The sequence below is a fragment of the Podarcis bocagei genome, assembly GCF_964188305.1.
Source record: "Podarcis bocagei genome assembly, chromosome: 8".
In the NCBI taxonomy this organism is placed as follows: Eukaryota; Metazoa; Chordata; class Lepidosauria; order Squamata; family Lacertidae; genus Podarcis; species Podarcis bocagei.
Window position 1 is genome coordinate 79,315,553 of NC_138133.1, and position 18,434 is coordinate 79,333,986.

The 18,434-nt window shown below is 47.0% G+C and overlaps 1 protein-coding gene across 2 annotated transcripts in view; it reads left to right on the forward strand.

The window, feature by feature from the left end:
- NSMCE2 (NSE2 (MMS21) homolog, SMC5-SMC6 complex SUMO ligase) overlaps window positions 1–18,434 on the forward strand; it is a 213,190-nt gene that overhangs the window by 17,602 nt on the left and 177,154 nt on the right. For both annotated transcript variants that reach the window (XM_081205195.1, XM_081205196.1), the window contains exon 3: window positions 4,979–5,085. In XM_081205195.1, coding sequence (XP_081061321.1) covers window positions 4,979–5,085 — 107 coding nt within the window. The remainder of the gene's footprint in view (window positions 1–4,978; window positions 5,086–18,434) is intronic.

Consider the following 18,434-nt stretch of genomic DNA (forward strand, 5'->3'; position numbering starts at 1 on the left):
CCAGAAATGCTTCTAGTGAGCATCATTTTGAAATTAGCAGTGGAGCTCTTGTGGCTGGAATGTTGACACCGGAAGAATGCAGTGTAAGAGGCAATTCCCGCATTTTTTCTCTCTATAAGACGCACCAGATCACAAGACACACCTAGTTTTTGGAGGAGGAAAACAAGAAAAAATAATAATCTGAATCTCAGAAGCCAGAACAGCAAGAGGTATCGCTGCGCAGCGAAAGCAGCGATCCCTCTTGCTGTTCTGGCTTCTGGGATAGCTGCGCAGCCTGTATTCGCTCTATAAGACGCACACACATTTACCCTTAATTTTTAGAAGGGAAAAAGTGAGTCTTATAGACCAAAAAATACGGTATTTAATATCCTTCTTGTCTCAGTTGGGTTCTGCCTGTTTGTTTGCTCCTATATATATGTATATATAAACAGCTCTTGAGGATCCACAACAATTAAGCCGTTGTTTGATATGCTGAAGGGGTTTCAGGCAAGACCTCCCCCCCCCTCTTGTGAGAATCGCAGGTCACTGTTGAGTGGCGACTCCTTCATCTATTTCTCCTTTTGCATGATTTCAGAGTCGTAGGACGGGCGAAGTTTTGTGTATGCTGCAGCTGTGATTCATTTGGGCTGCGGGGAGGAGGGTGCCGGTTGCTTGCTACACAAATCTTCCTTGTGATTCATGAAGTGAGATGCATGTCAGCCTTGTAGGAGGTGCCTTCACCTGACGAGGGAGGAGAGTTGCTTCCTTAAGGAGAAATTAGCTAAATGCTAAAAGTGCATTGGGTAGCGGCAGGGTGGGGTTAGGAGAGACACACAAGGGCTGCTGGGGAAAAGGTGCCATCTTTTACCTGTACTGACACTGCTGCTAGGCAGTTTGGGGGCAACTGTGAAATCCAGTACAGTGGTGCCCCGCAAGACGGATGCCTCGCAAGACGGAAAACTCGCTAGACGAAAGAGTTTTCCCTTTTGGAGGTGCTTCGCAAAATGAATTTCCTATGGGCTTGCTTCGCAAGACGACAATGTATTGCGAGTTCCTGCTGGTTTTTCCCCCTCCCCCCCTTTTCTAAGCCGCTAAGCCGCTTATCAGCTGATCCGATCAGCAGATAAGCCGCTAAAAGCCTCTAATAGCGCTAATCCTCTAATCCTTCAATGGGCTTGCTTCGCAAGACGAAAAAACCGCTAGACGAAGAGAATCACAGAACGGATTCTTTTCGTCTTGCGAGGCACCACTGTATTATAAGAATGAGAGTCGAAAAGGGATCTCTCTTTCTCTCTCTCTCTCTCTCTCTCTCTCTCTCTCTCTCTCTCACACACACACACACACACACACACACACACGAACTCTGGATTTGAAGATTGAAAAAAATACTGGCTTATAAAAGATAGAATAGTTGGATTCTAAAGAATGAATACCATATGTAGCTGCAGAGAGAAGTCCTTTTATTCTACTCTTGTCTTTAGTTCTTTAGTTTCTTTCTTTCTTTTCTCTCTCTTGCTTTCTCCTTCTTTAGCTTTCTCCTTCCTTCCAACTTTGCTCAGTCTATTATAAATGGGTATGTATTTCTGTATACAGTCATACCTCATGTTACGTCCGCTTCATGTTACGTTCTTTCAGGTTACATTCCGCGGCAACCCGGAAGTACCGGAAAGGGTTACTTCCGTGTTTTGCCACATGCGCAGAAGCGCAAAATGACGTCATGCGCATGCGCAGAAGTGGCAAATCGCAACCCACGCGTGTGCAGACGCGCCGCTGCGGGTTCTGTTCTTTTCATGTTGCGAACGGGCCTCCGTAACAGATCCCGTTCACAACCAGAGGTGCCACTGTATCTTTGAATAAGTATCAACATTATTATTATTATTAATTATTATTAATTATTAGAAGGGGGCTCTCTTTCTGCATTTCGCTCATGGTTCTGTGAGTGGCATGAAGCTACAAGTTAGTCTGGTTGGCCGGATTCAGACATTCAAACAAACCATACATTTGTGAAACACACCATGGTTTAGTCCTTGTTTTGAGTGGAGGTTATGGTTCGGACCCCCAAATGCGTAAGCCCGTTCTGCCCTGTTCTGCCCCTGGCAGCTACTTCCGGGTTCAGCGTTGTGCATGCCTGTGCAATCGTGCATTATTCAAACACACCTAAGTCGGTTGTTGCCTGTACTTTGTGTGAATGTGGAAACACCGAGGCTTGATCCCTAGGCCTTGTGCACGTAGAGCTGTTGCTCCACTACCGAGCTGCAACCCTTCCCCGTAATATCCTCTAATTGTCTGGCATGAACCAGCCTCCTGGACCTACACTTTAGGCCCATTGCTGTTTCCATCATGCAACCCCACCTAGAATGCATTGCGGTAGTCAAATCTGGCAGCTGAGCGTGACCTTCCAAGGTCAACATTATGCAAGTGGGATTGCAGCAGAAACTAAATGTTGGTTGCTCAAGCGCATGAGGTAGTGTATTTCTGCATTCGGCATGGGCTGTTCACATTGCCGCCTCCATCATCATCATCATCATCATCATCATCATATCCCACCCATCTGGCTGGGTTGCCCCATAAGACTTGTTAGGAAGGAACTGGCAGAGATCTAACATCATGGCCAGAAGAGGGCTTGTCACACAACTTGTGTGTTTTGCTGAGGAAGGAGATTGCACAACTGGCAGAGACGTTAACTCTGGACTTTTGCACCATGTCCACATCCTTTCCGCGAAAAGCGATGCAGCAGATTTCACGTTGCGATGAAGAAAAGGGCAATTGGGGAGAAAGGTAAAAAGTCAAGATTGAAAGGTGGGCTGGGGAAACCCAGCCAGATGGGCGGGGCATAAATAATAAATTATTATTATTATCATTATTAGATGGGTCTTAAAAGATAGAATATACTGCCTTGAGGGGAGGGAGGAGAAAAACACAAATCTTTTGGGTTGCTAATTTCTACGGGTAAGGCACAGCTTCTTGTTGGGACACTTTCAGCTCTAAGCACACCTCCCATTATTTCCTGTGGGTTAGAAAATGCTGACTCAGGTTTTGATGTTAGAACGCTGGCATTTATAAGAATGGGGACTAATTATAGTCTAAAGCGTAGTTCGACAAGAGAGGGCATTTGTGTTTCTACTAAATATTTCTCAGGCAATGTGATGAGTCACTAAATATAACTTCTGCACAAAATACCCTGATTGCCTAATGACTAGGTGTTGGTAACTGAAATTACACACAGACACACACTCTTTCTCCCTCTCTCACCATCTTTCTTGCATAAAAAAAATCTGGGAAGTGTCTCTCTGAGTAATGCATTCGTTGAGGTTGCCCAAGAACTGCAGAGTGACTTTTGATTGCAAAAGCTGTAAAAACATAACTTAACGTTTGAAGAACCTGGAAAACACCTGTCATGTTGTATGACAAAATGTACGTTGACAAAGTTGAAGTGGGGAAGTGTTTGAAGGGTATGAATAAAATACTCTCGGTAGTGGTGGGCAGGAAAACAACAAATATTTTGGAATAAAACCATTATGGCAAACACAAATCCATATTCCTTTTATAACAGACGGCAAATGTTTATGGAATACCTAAATGGTTCAGGCTGTGGCAGGAATCCACCCAGCGCTCATGGGAAAACGTGGTGCGATCTCTTAGAGCAATCAAACGAAACACATGGCATGACAGAAGTATGTCATTTTATCAGTCGTTGACTGCTGTAGCAATTGTTTCCTCAAAATTTATCTTCTGTGCTGTGAAAATAAATAAAAGCAGTTACCGTATTTTTCGCTCTATAAGACGCACCAGACCAAAAGATGCACCTAGGAGGAAAACAAGAAAAAAAATATTCTGAATCTCAGAAGCCAGAACAGCAAGAGGGATCGCTGCGCAGTGAAAGCAGAAGTCCCTCTTGCTGTTCTGGCTTCTGGGATAGCTGCACAGCCTGCATTCGCTCCATAAGACGCACACACATTTCCCCTTACGTTTTAGGAGGGAAAAGTGAGTCTTATAGAGCAAAAAATACGGTATTTAGAATAAAACCCGTAGTGGGAAGCCAATGAGCTGTGGCGGTTAGAAATCTGAGGAGACATGAGTTCAAACCCAGCTGGCAATGAAGTTTACTGAGCTAGTCCCTCTCAGCCCAGCCTACTTGGCAGGGTTGTTGAGAGGATGAAACGGGGAGGAGGTTTTTTAAAAGAGAGGGGGCCAATTGTGGAGAACCTCTCATCCAACTGTAACCACTTGGTACATTTATTTTGTGCCTCCCCACAAAGCGAGGAGAAATATCCCTACTGCCCATCAAAGTTATTCAACTAGCGTGGCAAGTGATTGACATGCAGTGTGTCAGGTGAACAGCTGGTGAATGGTTATCTGTATCCATGTTGATTTGACAGTGATAATACTCTGGTGTTACCACCCTGAAGTGCAAAATATCTGCTAGCTTTGGAAACAAAGAATAAAAAGTTCCTCTTCTTTTCCCACTCATGAGGCCTGCACATCCTTTGTTTTAAGTGTATGGTTAGAGCATGGATAGGCAAACTGAGGCCCGGGGGGCCGGATCCGGCCCAATCGCCTTCTCAACCTGGCCTGAGGACGGTCTGGGAATCGGCGTGTTTTTACATGAGTAGAATGTGTGCTTTTATTTAAAATGCATCTCTGGGTTATTTGTGGGGCCTAGGAATTTGTTCATTCCCCCCCCCCAAAAAAAATATAGTCTGGCCCCCCACAAGGCCTGAGGGACAGTGGACCGGCCCCCAGCTGAAAAAGTTTGCTGACCCCTGGGTTAGAGCTTTAGTCTGCAACACAGCACTTGGAGAACTGCCGCCTTAGTGTTGAAATCAATTTATTGTTTTCAGCTTTTTCTTCCACCTCTCAAGTGTTTTTTCTTCTTCCTCTCATCCTGTCTCTGGTGTTTGTCTGACTCCTTTAGAGCCATGAGCTCACTAGGTCTGGAAGAACAAATGCCTTTATTTTTTTTTAAAAAAACACGCAAAATAAATCGTTTATTTTGCAGACGACATGAAAGAGGTTGATGAAATGGAAAGGGTGATGTTGGAATACGCTGCAATGAGCAGAGAAATGAACCACTATATGGAAGCTGTTGAAGACACTGTGAATCAGGTAAGCGACAACCATCGCGTTACATGTGGAACAAGCAGTACGACCCCTACAGAGGCACACTGATTTGAAAGGTATTCTGACAAACTGGATAAAACTGAAGTTTGGCAGTACAGAAGAGCATAGGAAGCTGCCTTAATGGTTCATCTAGTTCAGAATTTCCTTCACTGACCTGCAGTGACTCTCTGGGGTTTCAGACAGGGGACATTCCCTGGAAATGCTGGGGTTTGAAGGTTGTGAGGTGAAGCAATTTTTTGGTGGATTTTAGTAGACATGTTCAGCTGACTTGTGAACGATATGCAAGTCACTGTGAGATATCTGCCAGTTCCTGGAGTTCAACTCTTTTTTTCTTTCTCTCTCTCTCCTGCCTCAAATAACCCTTTACCCCGTGCTACTTATAAAACAATAAACATGTCTGATGAAAATGAAGGATTGTCAGTAATTCATACAGTTGCGTGGCTTTGAAAGCCGAGTTGCTGTTGACTTAAGCTGCTGTTGGAGCGAAACAGCAGGTGAACTGTAACAACATCCTCTTTTGATTGATTCAGCAACCCGCTGAGTAAGAAATGAGCCATTGGATTACTGTGATGTTTCCAGCAACGGACTGTGGGAAACCCTTTGTTTGATCAGGAGTGGAAACTCCCTTCTGTGAGACATTTATCTCACCTGTAAAATGACTTACCTTGTGCCACTTCTCCTTTCCAGTACGTTTGAACTACTGCATTTCTCTCTCTCTCTCTTCCACTTCCAAGTTAACCAACACCCTTTTAAAGACCAAGAACATAAACAATGATGCCATTATTTGGCTTAGCTTTTAGGAAGAAAGCAAAAGACCAGATCCTCTTTTATATACATCATTACCGAAGTGAAGCAAGCCATAACGGGCAAGTAGAGAGGGGTTGTTGTGTTGTTGTTGTTGTTGTTGTTGTGTGTGTGTGTGTGTGTGTGTGTGTAATTGGTCTGTCCAATGGTAAAGACCAAACACAACTTATTTCCTTAGATCCATTTTCCTATTTGCTTGATCATAGGGTTGCACTAAGGGCACGATAAAGGTGTGACCCAAATGCACAAATATATATTCTATGCAGCTCTTTACATGCCAGGATTGTTGTTGTTTAGTTGTTTAGTCGTGTCCGACTCTTTGTGACCCCATGGACCAGAGCACACCAGGCACCTCTGTCCTCCACTGCCTCCTGCAGTTTGGTCAAACTCATGCTGGTAGCTTCGAGAACATTGTCCAACCATCTCGTCCTCTGTCGTCCCCTTCTCCTTGTGCCCTCAATCTTTCCCAACATCAGGGTCTTTTCCAGGGAGTCTTCTCTTCTCATGAGGTGGCCCGAGTATTGGAGCCTCAGCTTTAGGATCTGTCCTTCCAGTGAGCACTCAGGGCTGATTTCCTTCAGAATGAATAGGTTTGGTCTTCTTGCAGTCCATGGGACTCTCAAGAGTCTCCTCCAGCACCATAATTCAAAAGCATCAATTCCTTGGTGATCAGCTTTCTTTATGGTCCAGGTCTTACTTCTATACATTACTATTGGGAAAACCATAGCTTTAACTAGGATTAGCTAACAACAAATTGGATGGATCTCAGTTATCTTAAAAACATAATAAGAGCCTTGCTGATCAGAAAGTTGGCGGTTCGAATCCTCACAACCAGGTGAGCCCCTGTTGCTCTGTCATCTCCTGCCAACCTAGCAGTTCGAAAGCACGCCAGTACCGCTGCGGTGAGAAGGTAAACAGCGTTTCCGTGCGCTCTGGTTTCTGTCTCGGTGTTCCGTTGCGCCAGAAGCAGTTCAGTCATGCTGGCCACATGACCCGGAAAGCTGTCTGTGAACAAACTCGGGCTCCCTCGGCCTGTAAAGCGAGATGAGCGCTGCAACCCCATAGTCCCCTCTGACTGGACTTAACTGTCCAGGGGTCCTTTACCTTTTTACCTTTTACCTTACAATATGAAACAAATCATGTTATTTCAAACATAACAAAAGCAGTCATAAACAATAGATAAAGCATCAGAAAGTACACAGCCAAACTAAACCATTTCCACATGAATCATAATAAGATGTAAAATAAAGATGCAAAAAATAATAAGATCAGTAACAATAACCAATGTGTGCCACCCCCTTATTATACCCCAGCGCCTTGCAGTTTTTGGGGTTGTAGAATGAATTTGACTGATGCAAGAGGCTAACTGATTGCTGATTGGAGGAGGGAGGGACTTCCAGGCAACGATTAACTTCTGGTGGGAAGTGCTAGAGGTGGAATGTCTTCCTTCTCTGCAGCATTTATTATATAACTGTTTGAAGCAGGAAGATTTGCAAAATTCATCCTGATGGGAATCTCTCTGAATATTCAGGATCAAGACGAAGAGTTGCCCAAGAAGAATATTCAGGTTCAAGATCGATTAGTTGCACAATATGAGGAAACTAAGTTTCATGGGTACGAGAACAGAATGTAATGTCCTGGAAGAATAGAACCCATAAAACGTCCGGTAACGCACTTGCTAAGTGGCACTTTGATGCAGCGTCGGTAAAAACATCATTACCCTAAGCCTTGAAAAATAGCTAAACACACACTTCCTGGTCGGTTGTTTGTAGGAAAGGCTACAGCAGGATGGTAATTTGGCATAGCAACTTTTACACAGCCACAAGTGGTGAATATGTTAGTGGGAAAACTGAAATTCACCAGTAATCTCAATCCATAGCCCTACTGATTTGATTTCCCCTCCCAATCATCTTCGTGTTGCCATAGCTTTGCAAATTAGCCCATAAAAGGTGTTATCACCCACAACAATGTTTAATAACCTGCTTGGTTATTTGATTATTTGATTGTTGTTAGCCGCCCTGAGCCCGGCTTCAGCTGGGGAGGGCGGGATATAAATAAAATTTATTATTATTATTTATTATTGTCCGCATATACCTGAGTGAATCACCTGTTCCACGTCAGTAGCCTGAAAGGGAGAGAAAATAACCAACCCCCTTACCTTATTTATAGTAGTTCTTTCCCCAAATCAGGTTACAGAATGACTTCTTGGAACAGGTGCGAGGGACTTTTGGCCCTCCCAATGTAGCTGAACTATAATTCCAATCAACCACATCACGGCCAGGGATGGTGGGAGTTGTAGTTCATCTACATCTGAAGGGACAGTGGTTCCCCACCCTCGTCTCAGAGGTCCACCAATTAGATGGAGGGTGGGGAAAGTGGGGTTCCAGTTCTTCCCTTTACTTCCTTTCCTAAGCTTCTCCGCATCACCCCATCTGTCATTCAAACCATTGTCTTAGAAGCCATTCTTGGTTTGCTAAACTGGCCTGTCTGGTGATTTCTCCAAACTAGAGATGAAGACTGACTGTGACTCTATGAAGGACCACATACTTTGTACACAGAAGGTGCTAAATCATGGTCTGGGCAAACAAGCCATTAGGTAAAGGGGTAAAGGGACCCCTGACCATTAGGTCCAGTCCGGACGACTGTGGGGTTGCGGCACTCATCTCGCTTTACTGGCCGAGGGAGCCGGTGTGCAGCTTCTGGGTCATGTGGCCAGCATGACTAAGCCAGTGTTTCCCAAACTTTTTTGGGCAAAGGCACACTTGTTTCATGAAAAAAATCTCGAGGCACACCACCATTACAGCCCTGTGACGTCAGCGCGCAGCGTCACGCCGGGAGGGACATGAATTGCTAGCAAATTACATAATCACCTCCTTGAGGGCTGGCTCATCTTCTCCGAAGGCAGAACCCCATTAATTAACAGCACAGACTCACACCATAGCCAAGACGAGGGGGGAAAACCTCAGTCATGCACAGTCATGCACATGTGGGGGCTAAATGAGGACGAAGACCGGGCAGAGAGCAGGGTTCAAATCACCCCACCTGGCCAGGACAATCCCTGGGTGCTCCCTTGGGCCACTCGCCTGACCCACCTCGCAGGGCTGTTGTTGCGAGGATAACACGGGGAGAACCACGCGCGCCCCCGGGAGCACCTTGGAGGAGAAAGCGGGCGATGAATGCAATGCACGAAATATATGAGAGGCGACCAGGTTTTGCAGGTGAGGGGCCCCCGCCAGCCTCCGCTTCCAACACCCGGCGCAACGACGCCGAAGTTTCCCCTCGGCTCGGGGAGCAGCGCTGCTCCCCCCGGCTCCCCTTCGCCCTCCCGGCTCTCTCTGCCGCCCACTGGGGACCCCCCTCACCTGCCAAGTCCGGAGCGCCGGTGGAAGTTGCATGCATGCATGCAGGGCGCCGCGTTGCCATTGCATTGCACTGCACTCCATGCAACGCCTGCACGCATGCATTGCCTTGCACGCCCGCCAAGGGGTCTCCCCGCGGTCCGATGCGTCCCCTCTGGCGCAGATGCAGCATTGCAAAAATAACCCCCCCCGACACAGCCCAACCTGGGGGGCAGCCTCCGCCGCCGCCGCTCCGCCTCCGCGGGGATCCCCGGGCTCCATCCTGCCGCCCGATCTCCGCGGGGGCGCAGGCAGGCTGCGCGGGGTCTGCGCGGAAGAGCCCCTGCCCGCCCGGCCGCCGCTGCTGCGCTCATTCCATGGCCGGGAGAAGAGCGCTTCAAACAAAACACCCGGCCCGCCAGGCCACGCTGGGAAACATAGTTTGCGCACCCCGCGCGGGCGCGGAGCCCAAGGGCGAGGGGACTACGGATCCCGGCAGCCCCCGCGCCGGGGACAGAGGGGGAGAGGCCGGGTGCAGGGATGGAGGGACGGGTGGGCGAGCGAGTGAGTGAGTGGCAGCCGCCAAGCCTTGGCCGAGAGCCAGGAAGGGCCTCCCCGGAGGAGGAGGAGGAGGAGGAGGAGGAGGGAGGCGCAGAGCTAACCCCAGGGGTCATCTAGTGACGGCGCCCCAATCAAAAATTTGACTTAAAAAAAAAATCTTTCGAATTTTTTAATTTTTCCCGCGGCATACCAGGCAACATCTCGCGGCACACTAGTGTGCCGCGGAACAGTGGTTGGGAAACACTGGACTAAGCCACTTCTAGTGAACCGGAGCAGCACACGGAAACGCCATTTACCTTCCCACTGGAGTGGTACCTATTTATCTACTCGCACTTTGACGTGCTTTCGAACTGCTAGGTGGGCAGGAGCAGGGACCGAACAATGGGAGCTCATCCTGTCGCGGGGATTTGAACCGCCGACCTTCTGATCAGCAAGTCCTAGGCTCTGTGGTTTAACTCACAGCGCCATTACATTAGCACAATTTTTTTATTAATTTTTTTTTTGGGGGGGGGGAAATACAGTACATTCCAATGAGGATGGAATCTATTCAGTTGCCACAAAATGCTAACCAGATGTCTGTGCGCACCTAGAAAGGAATGCTGTGATCACCAATAGTCAGCATGGATTTTTGAAAAATAAGTCATGTCAGACTAACCTGATCTCGTTTTTTGACAGAATTACAAGCCTGGTAGATGAAGGGAACGCAGTGGATGTAGCCTACCTTGATTTCAGCAAGGCATTTGACAAGGTGCCCCATGATATTCTTGTAAAGAAACTGGTAAAATGTGGTCTTGACTATGCTACCACTCAGTGGATTTGTAACTGGATGACTGACCGAACCCAAAGAGTGCTCATCAATGGTTCCTCTTCATCCTGGAGAAGAGTGACTAGTGGGGTGCCACAGGGTTCTGTCTTGGGCCCGGTCTTATTCAACATCTTTATCAACGACTTGGATGATGGACTCAAGGGCATCCTGATCAAATTTGCAGATGACACCAAACTGGGAGGGGTGGCTAACACCCCAGAGGACAGGATCACACTTCAAAACGACCTTGACAGATTAGAGAACTGGGCCAAAACAAACAAGATGAATTTTAACAGGGAGAAATGTAAAGTATTGCACTTGGGCAAAAAAATGAGAGGCACAAATACAAGATGGGGGACACCTGGCTTGAGAGCAGTACATGTGAAAAGGATCTAGGAGTCTTGGTTGACCACAAACTTGACATGAGCCAACAGTGTGACGCGGCAGCTAAAAAAGCCAATGCAATTCTGGGCTGCATCAATAGGAGTATAGCATCTAGATCAAGGGAAGTAATAGTGCCACTGTATTCTGCTCTGGTCAGACCTCACCTGGAGTACTGTGTCCAGTTCTGGGCACCACAGTTCAAGAAGGACACTGACAAACTGGAACGTGTCCAGAGGAGGGCAACCAAAATGGTCAAAGGCCTGGAAACGATGCCTTATGAGGAACGGCTAAGTGAGCTGGGCATGTTTAGCCTGGAGAAGAGGAGGTTAAGGGGTGATATGATAGCCATGTTCAAATATATAAAAGGATGTCACATAGAGGAGGGAGAAAGGTTGTTTTCTGCTGCTCCAGAGAAGCGGACACGGAGCAATGGATCCAAACTACAAGAAAGAAGATTCCACCTAAACATTAGGAAGAACTTCCTGACAGTAAGAGCTGTTTGACAGTGGAATTTGCTGCCAAGGAGTGTGGTGGAGTCTCCTACTTTGGAGGTCTTTAAGCAGAGGCTTGACAACCATATGTCAGGAGTGCTCTGATGGTGTTTCCTGCTTGGCAGGGGGTTGGACTCGATGGCCCTTGTGGTCTCTTCCAACTCTAGGATTCTATGATTCTATGAGATTGCTAAGGGTGTCTTCTTCCCCTGGAAAAGCAGTGGGGAGAGGAAATTAAATGGTGTATTCTGAAAGAAAATGGGGTAGACCGGCTCCTCTCTGATTGCGCTAGATCCTCCTCCTTATCCATTCATTTATGTTGAGAAAGTGCCTTCCATTATGGTTTGCTTGTGATGAGGGAGGGAAGACTTTCGTATTGTCGATACCACTGTGCAGACAAGATATCTTTTGCGCTCTTCTTCAGTGATGTGGGGCAGGAATTTTCCCAGTGCTTTAATTTTCAACAAAGAAGTTTCTGTTTTCATAAGTTATTAGTAACCACAGATATACGTCAGTTGCAAATGCATTATTAGGCAGGTTTGGTTTCAGTGTGTTATTATGTGTTTTACCTTTGTTTCCTGAAAGCAAATAAAGGCACTAAATTAGATCGCTCTCTAAAGCATCAGAAAATTTGCCTTTGCAAATGGAATATCCCCCAATGCAAACGACCTTAATGTGGGTAGGGAAATTTTATGGAAAACCCACATCACGGCTGTTCTGCCCATTCCTATGAGATCCCTGTTGGGGGGGGGGAGCCGTGTGTTGGAAGTGGGAGGTGGGTTTTGCATTCGCTGGTGCCACTCTGTTCTCCCACTTGCAGGGCTTACGTTTTTCTTATAGGAGTGAAAAGCAACCATGCAACATGGCTGGATAAAAGGATGTTGTAGGCTGAGCTGAGAGGTCCTCTTTTTAGTCGGGCTCTAGTCGTTCGAGGCTGCTCACCTGTCAATGGCACGCGGTCACAGTGAGGTTTCTCACTTGGTATTCAGGAGCATTGTCTCTAGCCGTGGAGGCAGCACACAGCCATCTTGGCTAGTACGTTTCCAAGCACAATTCAAAGTGCTGGTGTTGACCTTCAAAGCCCTAAACGGCCTCGGTCCAGTATATCTGAAGGAGCGTCTCCACCCCCATCGTTCTGCCCGGACGCTGAGGTCCAGCGCCGAGGGCCTTCTGGCGGTTCCCTCATTGCGAGAAGCAAAGCTACAGGGAACCAGGCGGAGGGCCTTTTCGGTAGTGGCGCCCGCCCTGTGAAACTCCCTCCCATCAGATGTCAAAATGATAAACAACTACCTGACATTCAGAAGACATCTTAAGGCAGCCCTGTTCAGGGAAGTTTTTAATGTATGATATTTTAGTGTTTTTTGGTTTCTATGGAAGCTGCCCAGAGTGGCTGGGGAAACCCAGCCAGATGGGTGGGGTACAAATAAATTATTATTATTATTATTATTATTATTATTATTATTATTATTATTATTATTATTATTATTATTGCCTCCTTCTCCGTGATTTTTTCTAACCCGCTCTTGGTGAACTACAGGATCAGGTTTAAGGTGCTGGTTTTAACCTTTAAAGCACTATACGGCCTAGGACTCTGGTACCTACAGGACCGCCTCTCCCACGGAGGACCTTACGGTCTTCAAACAAAAACATCTTGGAGGTCCCGGGCCACAGGGAGGTTAGGCTGGCCTCAACCAGAGCCAGGGCTTTTTCGGCTGTGGCCCCGATCTGGTGGAACGCTCTGTCACAAGAGACTAGGGCCCTGCGGGACTTGACATCTTGGGCCTGCAAGACAGAGCTGTTCCACCAGGCCTATGGCCAAGGCACAGTCTGACCCCCTCCTTTGGTAATCCTCATAGAACCCTAGCCCAATGGTTGCCATTAATTTGATTCTGAATTGATTTTTAGAATGAATTGATTTTAGAATGTATTTCAGTTAATAGATTGTGATTTTATGTAAACTTTGTTACTGTTACTGTTGTTAGCCGCTCTGAGCCTGGCTTCGGCTAGGGAGGGCGGGATATAAATATTTTTTTCCATTATTATTATTAAAAGCCTTCCAAGTTGGCGGCCATCGCTGCTTTCGGTGGAGGCAAATGCCATAGTTTAGCTATGTACTGCATGGTTAAAAATAAAGGACCCCTGGACAGTTAAGTCCAGTCAAAGGTGTCTATGGGGTTGCGGCACTCATCTTTTCAGGCCGAGGGAGCCGGCATTTGTCCACATACAGCTTTTCCAAGTCATGTGGCCAGCAAGGGTAAATCGTTGCTGGCGCACGGAGGACCATGACGAATGCCAGAGCGCACAGAAACGTCGTTTACCATCCCACCACAGTGGTACCTCCCATGTTTACTCAAATCTATCGCTCACCTTTTTTTGGCCAAAATTAAGGTGCGCATTAGATTCGATGGCACATTTACATTCGCCAGCACATGCTCTTTTTGGGGTTTCCAGGTTCTGAAACTCGAGGTGCACATTTGATTCAATGGCGCATTAGACTCGAGTAAATGCACTATTTATCTACTTGCACTTTGACGTGCTTTCGAACTGCTGGGTTGGCAGGAGTAGGGACCGAGCAACAGGAACTCACCCTGTTGCGGGGATTCGAACCGCCGACCTTCCGATCGGCAAGCCCAAAAGGCTTGGTGGTTTAGACCACGGCGCCACCTGCGTCCCCCTGTGCTGAATCCTCATTGGGTATCCCCAAGTTCTACTGTTATGAGAGAGTGAGAAAATCTTTTCTCGACCCACTTTCTGTATGCTACGGGTGTCACTCTTTTAATGTGACAATTATTTCTCTCCACCCCCCACCCCAATTTCTTGTTGATGTTTCAAAGGCTGGAAAACGTAGCTAAATTCACTTTGCATCGTAATTGTGGAAAGTGAGAGAGGGGCACAGTTGGACTCCTTTTTGTTGCAGCTCGCCCCCCCCCCAGGAAGCATAGGAAACACAATGTTTTTTTAATCTTCCAGTTATAGTATTTGTGGCATTTTCCTTCCAAGTCTGGGGCAATAAGCTTCTCTCTGAATAAATCGAGTCCTGTTGTGAGCTAAAGCTCCGATAAGTTTCATTTCCCAAATCCGGTGGGTCTGCATTTTTGAAGTGCTAAAACTCCGAAATGGGTAAAAATCCTTTCCTGCATTTTTATAATCTATTAACATCCCAAGTGTTCTTTCTTTTCTCCTTTAAGCTGATAGCGAAAAAGTGTCCTGCAGGCTGATAACCCGCATTTTTATTTTTTCCAATGCCAGTTTAACTTGTCTAAACCGTAACTAGAAATGGCACAATTTGCTGGGGAACTTTCCTGAACACGCCCCTTTGAAGTGAATGACAGATGGCAACTTAGTTCATCGAGCCCATATGCCTTCAGAATGAATGGACCATCCTCACTGAAATCACAGAAGTCAGGCTGAATAAGACATCTAGCGGTGGCGGCGAGAGAATTGAGGGCCCTCAAATGCTTCTTACACATCCCAAACTGCAAAAGAAAATTAATAGGGAAAACAATAATGTGCAGAATTAATTATGCAAAACCAAGAAATTATTATTCCCCCCCATTTTGCATAATTTACATCACAGACTTCAGCCTTACAGAATCTATAGTTTCTAAAATTACAGCTGTGGGGATGCTGTGGCCTTCCAGATGTTGTTGGACTACAGTTTCCATCATCTCGGTCATGGCCTATGCTGGCTGGGTCTGACGAGAGTTGGAGTCCAGCAATATTTGGGGTCCCCTCCCCATTTTATTAGATCTCCAAGGTCCACTAATTATCGTCGGGTGCGATATGGTGGCCCAAGGCGCAGGGCCAATTTCCTGCTATGCTTTGTGATGCACACACTGGAATGTTCCAAAGGTAATATGCAATTTGTACCTGAGTTTCTACGGACCAGGGATCCTAGCTGTCTAATTTAGTGAAGCAGGGGGAGCTGTTGCTGTTCAGCAGAAAGTGGGAGTTGGAAATCCTTGCAGATCTAGGGTGGTGGTCTCCTAGTGATCTTTCTAACCTTTTTTCCTACCTACCCCTAATGTATACAGGTTGCATAATCCATCTTTTTCTTGATGCAGAATTTGGATTGTCCGAGCGCAGAATTGCTTGGTGTTTTCTCCCAGCTTGGCAGCCTTCCTAATGGCTTCCTGGGAGCTTTCATACAGTAAGTGTGAGGTGCTCTGTGATGTGCCTCTGAGCTGCTGTGCGTAGGGGGAAGCTCAGTTGTGGTCTCTCGCTCTGCTTGTCATGTAGAGTTATTTTAGCTCGTGGCTTTCAGGGTTAAGAGCTTTGGCCACTCTGAAAGAGTACAAAAATGACTAAGAGGACAACATGTAACGAATGAAGCTTTGCAGGGTTAAAGAAAGAGAAAAATAGTGCAAAAAGTATAAAGATAGAGGTAATCTACATTAGACACAACAATTTAGAAAGAGTAAAAATTTCGAGGTCTTAGAACAAAGGAAGGAAGTCAATATGTGTATATATACGTGTAATAGGTATGGGGTTGCTCGTGCGTAAGTTGCCGCCTCTCCTGGCTATGTTGCCTTGTTAAACCTTTCTGTCTGGACAGTCCTTCACTTCGTGGCTGCCTCAGTCGCTAGCAGAATCCGTCAGTGGGCGTTTCTTAAATCTTTTCCAACATAAAAGTTGTTTGACACCCAGTCTCCTCCTACTCTCTCTGCGCGGAAGTCTTCTGCGCAGGGTGGGCGTGGGTAGCGGAGGACCCGTGCTCTCCCCGCTGGTGTCCGGTGAAGAATCCTGGAGTCCTCTCGCCGATTCCCCCATCAGCCCCTCTATATCCCTGGTGTTGCGCTGATTTGCTTCCCCATCTGCGGAGCTGCCTCTCTCCCTGCTGGGCCCTTCTCCAGCATCATTTGAGAGCCTTCCCTCCGCCTCTAGCTCCGATGTCAGTTCCCTGACAATACGTAATGATTAGAATGATGATATGGTTTTATTTGTAGACGTATGGGGGTTGTTTGTGTTCTTTTTTCTCTTGTGTCCCCCCCCCCCTTGTTTGTACTGTTTTATTTTGGATTCATTGTTTGTAATTTTGCTGTAACTTTGCATTAAAAATAAAAAAATAAAAAATAAGACATTTTGAGTGTCTCTCCTCCTTGTGTGCAACCACTCTCCTTCAACCATTGTTGCTACCACCCGTTCGCTTTCTTCTTGCTGTGGGGCCAATCCTCAGTTACCTACCAGCAGGGGAAGACAAGGTGCGTGGAAGTTGTTGCACCTCCTCTTTGATCTTCTCATGGTTCACTTGCTCAAAGCGGGCATGCGAGCAGCGAAGAGGAGGAATCCTGCAAGGTTTCAGGAACAGGCGTTGGACCATATACAGTTGTACCTTAGAAGTCGAACGGAATCCATTCCGGAAGCCCGTTCAACTTCCAAAACGTTCTGAAACCAAAGCACGGCTTTTGATTGGCTGCAGGAAGCTCCTGCAGCCAATCGGAAGCCCCGTCAGACGTTTAGCTTCCAAAAATAGTTTGCAAACCAGAACAGTCACTTCTGGGTTTGTGGCGTTTGGGCATCAAAACGTTAAAGAACTAAGCTGTTCAAAAACCAAGGTATTGCTGTATTCCATTTGCCAGGGTGTGGAACTTGGCAAACGTTGAGATGCAGGCATCGAGGTCATCAAACATGGCAAGCCTGAATGCTACCAGAAAGCAACACAGTCAAGCATAGACTGAGCCTCATATAGGAGCAGCAGTTCTGCACCTTCAGTTAAAAGGGCCCTAGCTTGCTCCAGCAGTTTTTTACCCCGGCAGAGTGTGGGAGACTCTGGTTCGACTGGGACTTCTGTAACCGAGTCCTCAAACTTAGAGGGTGGCAGTGCAACCTCTTCGGGCTGGAGGGGCACTGCTGCAGTGGCCCCATCTTATGGACATGCTCTTGGGGCTAACCCTACATGCTGTTACATGTCCAACTCAGAAAGTCCTCAATCTCATCCCTTCGAAGAACAGGAATCTGACCCCAGGGTCATGATGCCAGATGCACGATGATGCTGATATTTCACTTCCCTGAGCTGCTGGCTCTGGGACTCCGTGAAAGCTGAGTGGGAACTGGTGTCTGCAGACTGGGAAGGAGGAATGGGAACATAAAGGGAAGCCATGTACAGGAAGGCAAATATGTGGATCAGCGAGGAGATATATGGCAAAGCCTGGTAGGGTAGTGAGCTGTATAGACTGCTTGCAGCTAAAGGATTGTAGCTTGGTAGTAACAAAAGCTGCAAACTGTAGAACTGATGTCTAAATCTTCTCTCCGCAAGTGGCAGGAGCGTCTACCTGCTGTTTTTGCTAGGCCGACCCAACCAAGCACATGGGCAGAAGTTGACACATGAGCATGTATGAGAACATGTATGCCGCAGAACATATCACTTCAGGTTTCTTAAATAAGGCTGCCAAACTCAAAGGAGATACTCCTTCCTTTGCCCTGCGTGTTGAGATCAGTTGCATCCTTCTGCTGTGGCTTTCCACATGCACTAATGCTGAGCTAGTAGAAAACTTCTCCCCTGAGAGTGGTGTCTACCTTTTCTTCCTGAAGCAACCCTCCCCATATTGTAAAAGATTCTAGTGGCTCCATCAGTTCACGTGGAATGATGGACAGGCCTGTTGGCTGTTATCATTGCCCCATATGAACCACGGGTACACCTCAGAATACACACAGTCCTCTTCTCTTGCAATACTGGGGAAGATTGGTAGTTGCAGGAGAGCTCAAGGCCATTCCCACCTCTGATGGCTCTCCTGCCAGAATTCTTGCTGGTGGACCCCCTTCTAGGCTGCTAGGCCCATTTTGGTGGCAGCAGAAGTGGGCAACAGCAGTGGCACTCCCACAATCCCCGGGCAGCTGAGTCTAGGAGCTGCCGTAGTTTCCCATGACCCTAGGCTTGGGGGCATTGTGGGAAATTAAAAATGGCAGCTCTGGGTTTCCCAGCGGGTGCTGCTATTTCAGTTTCCTACACCT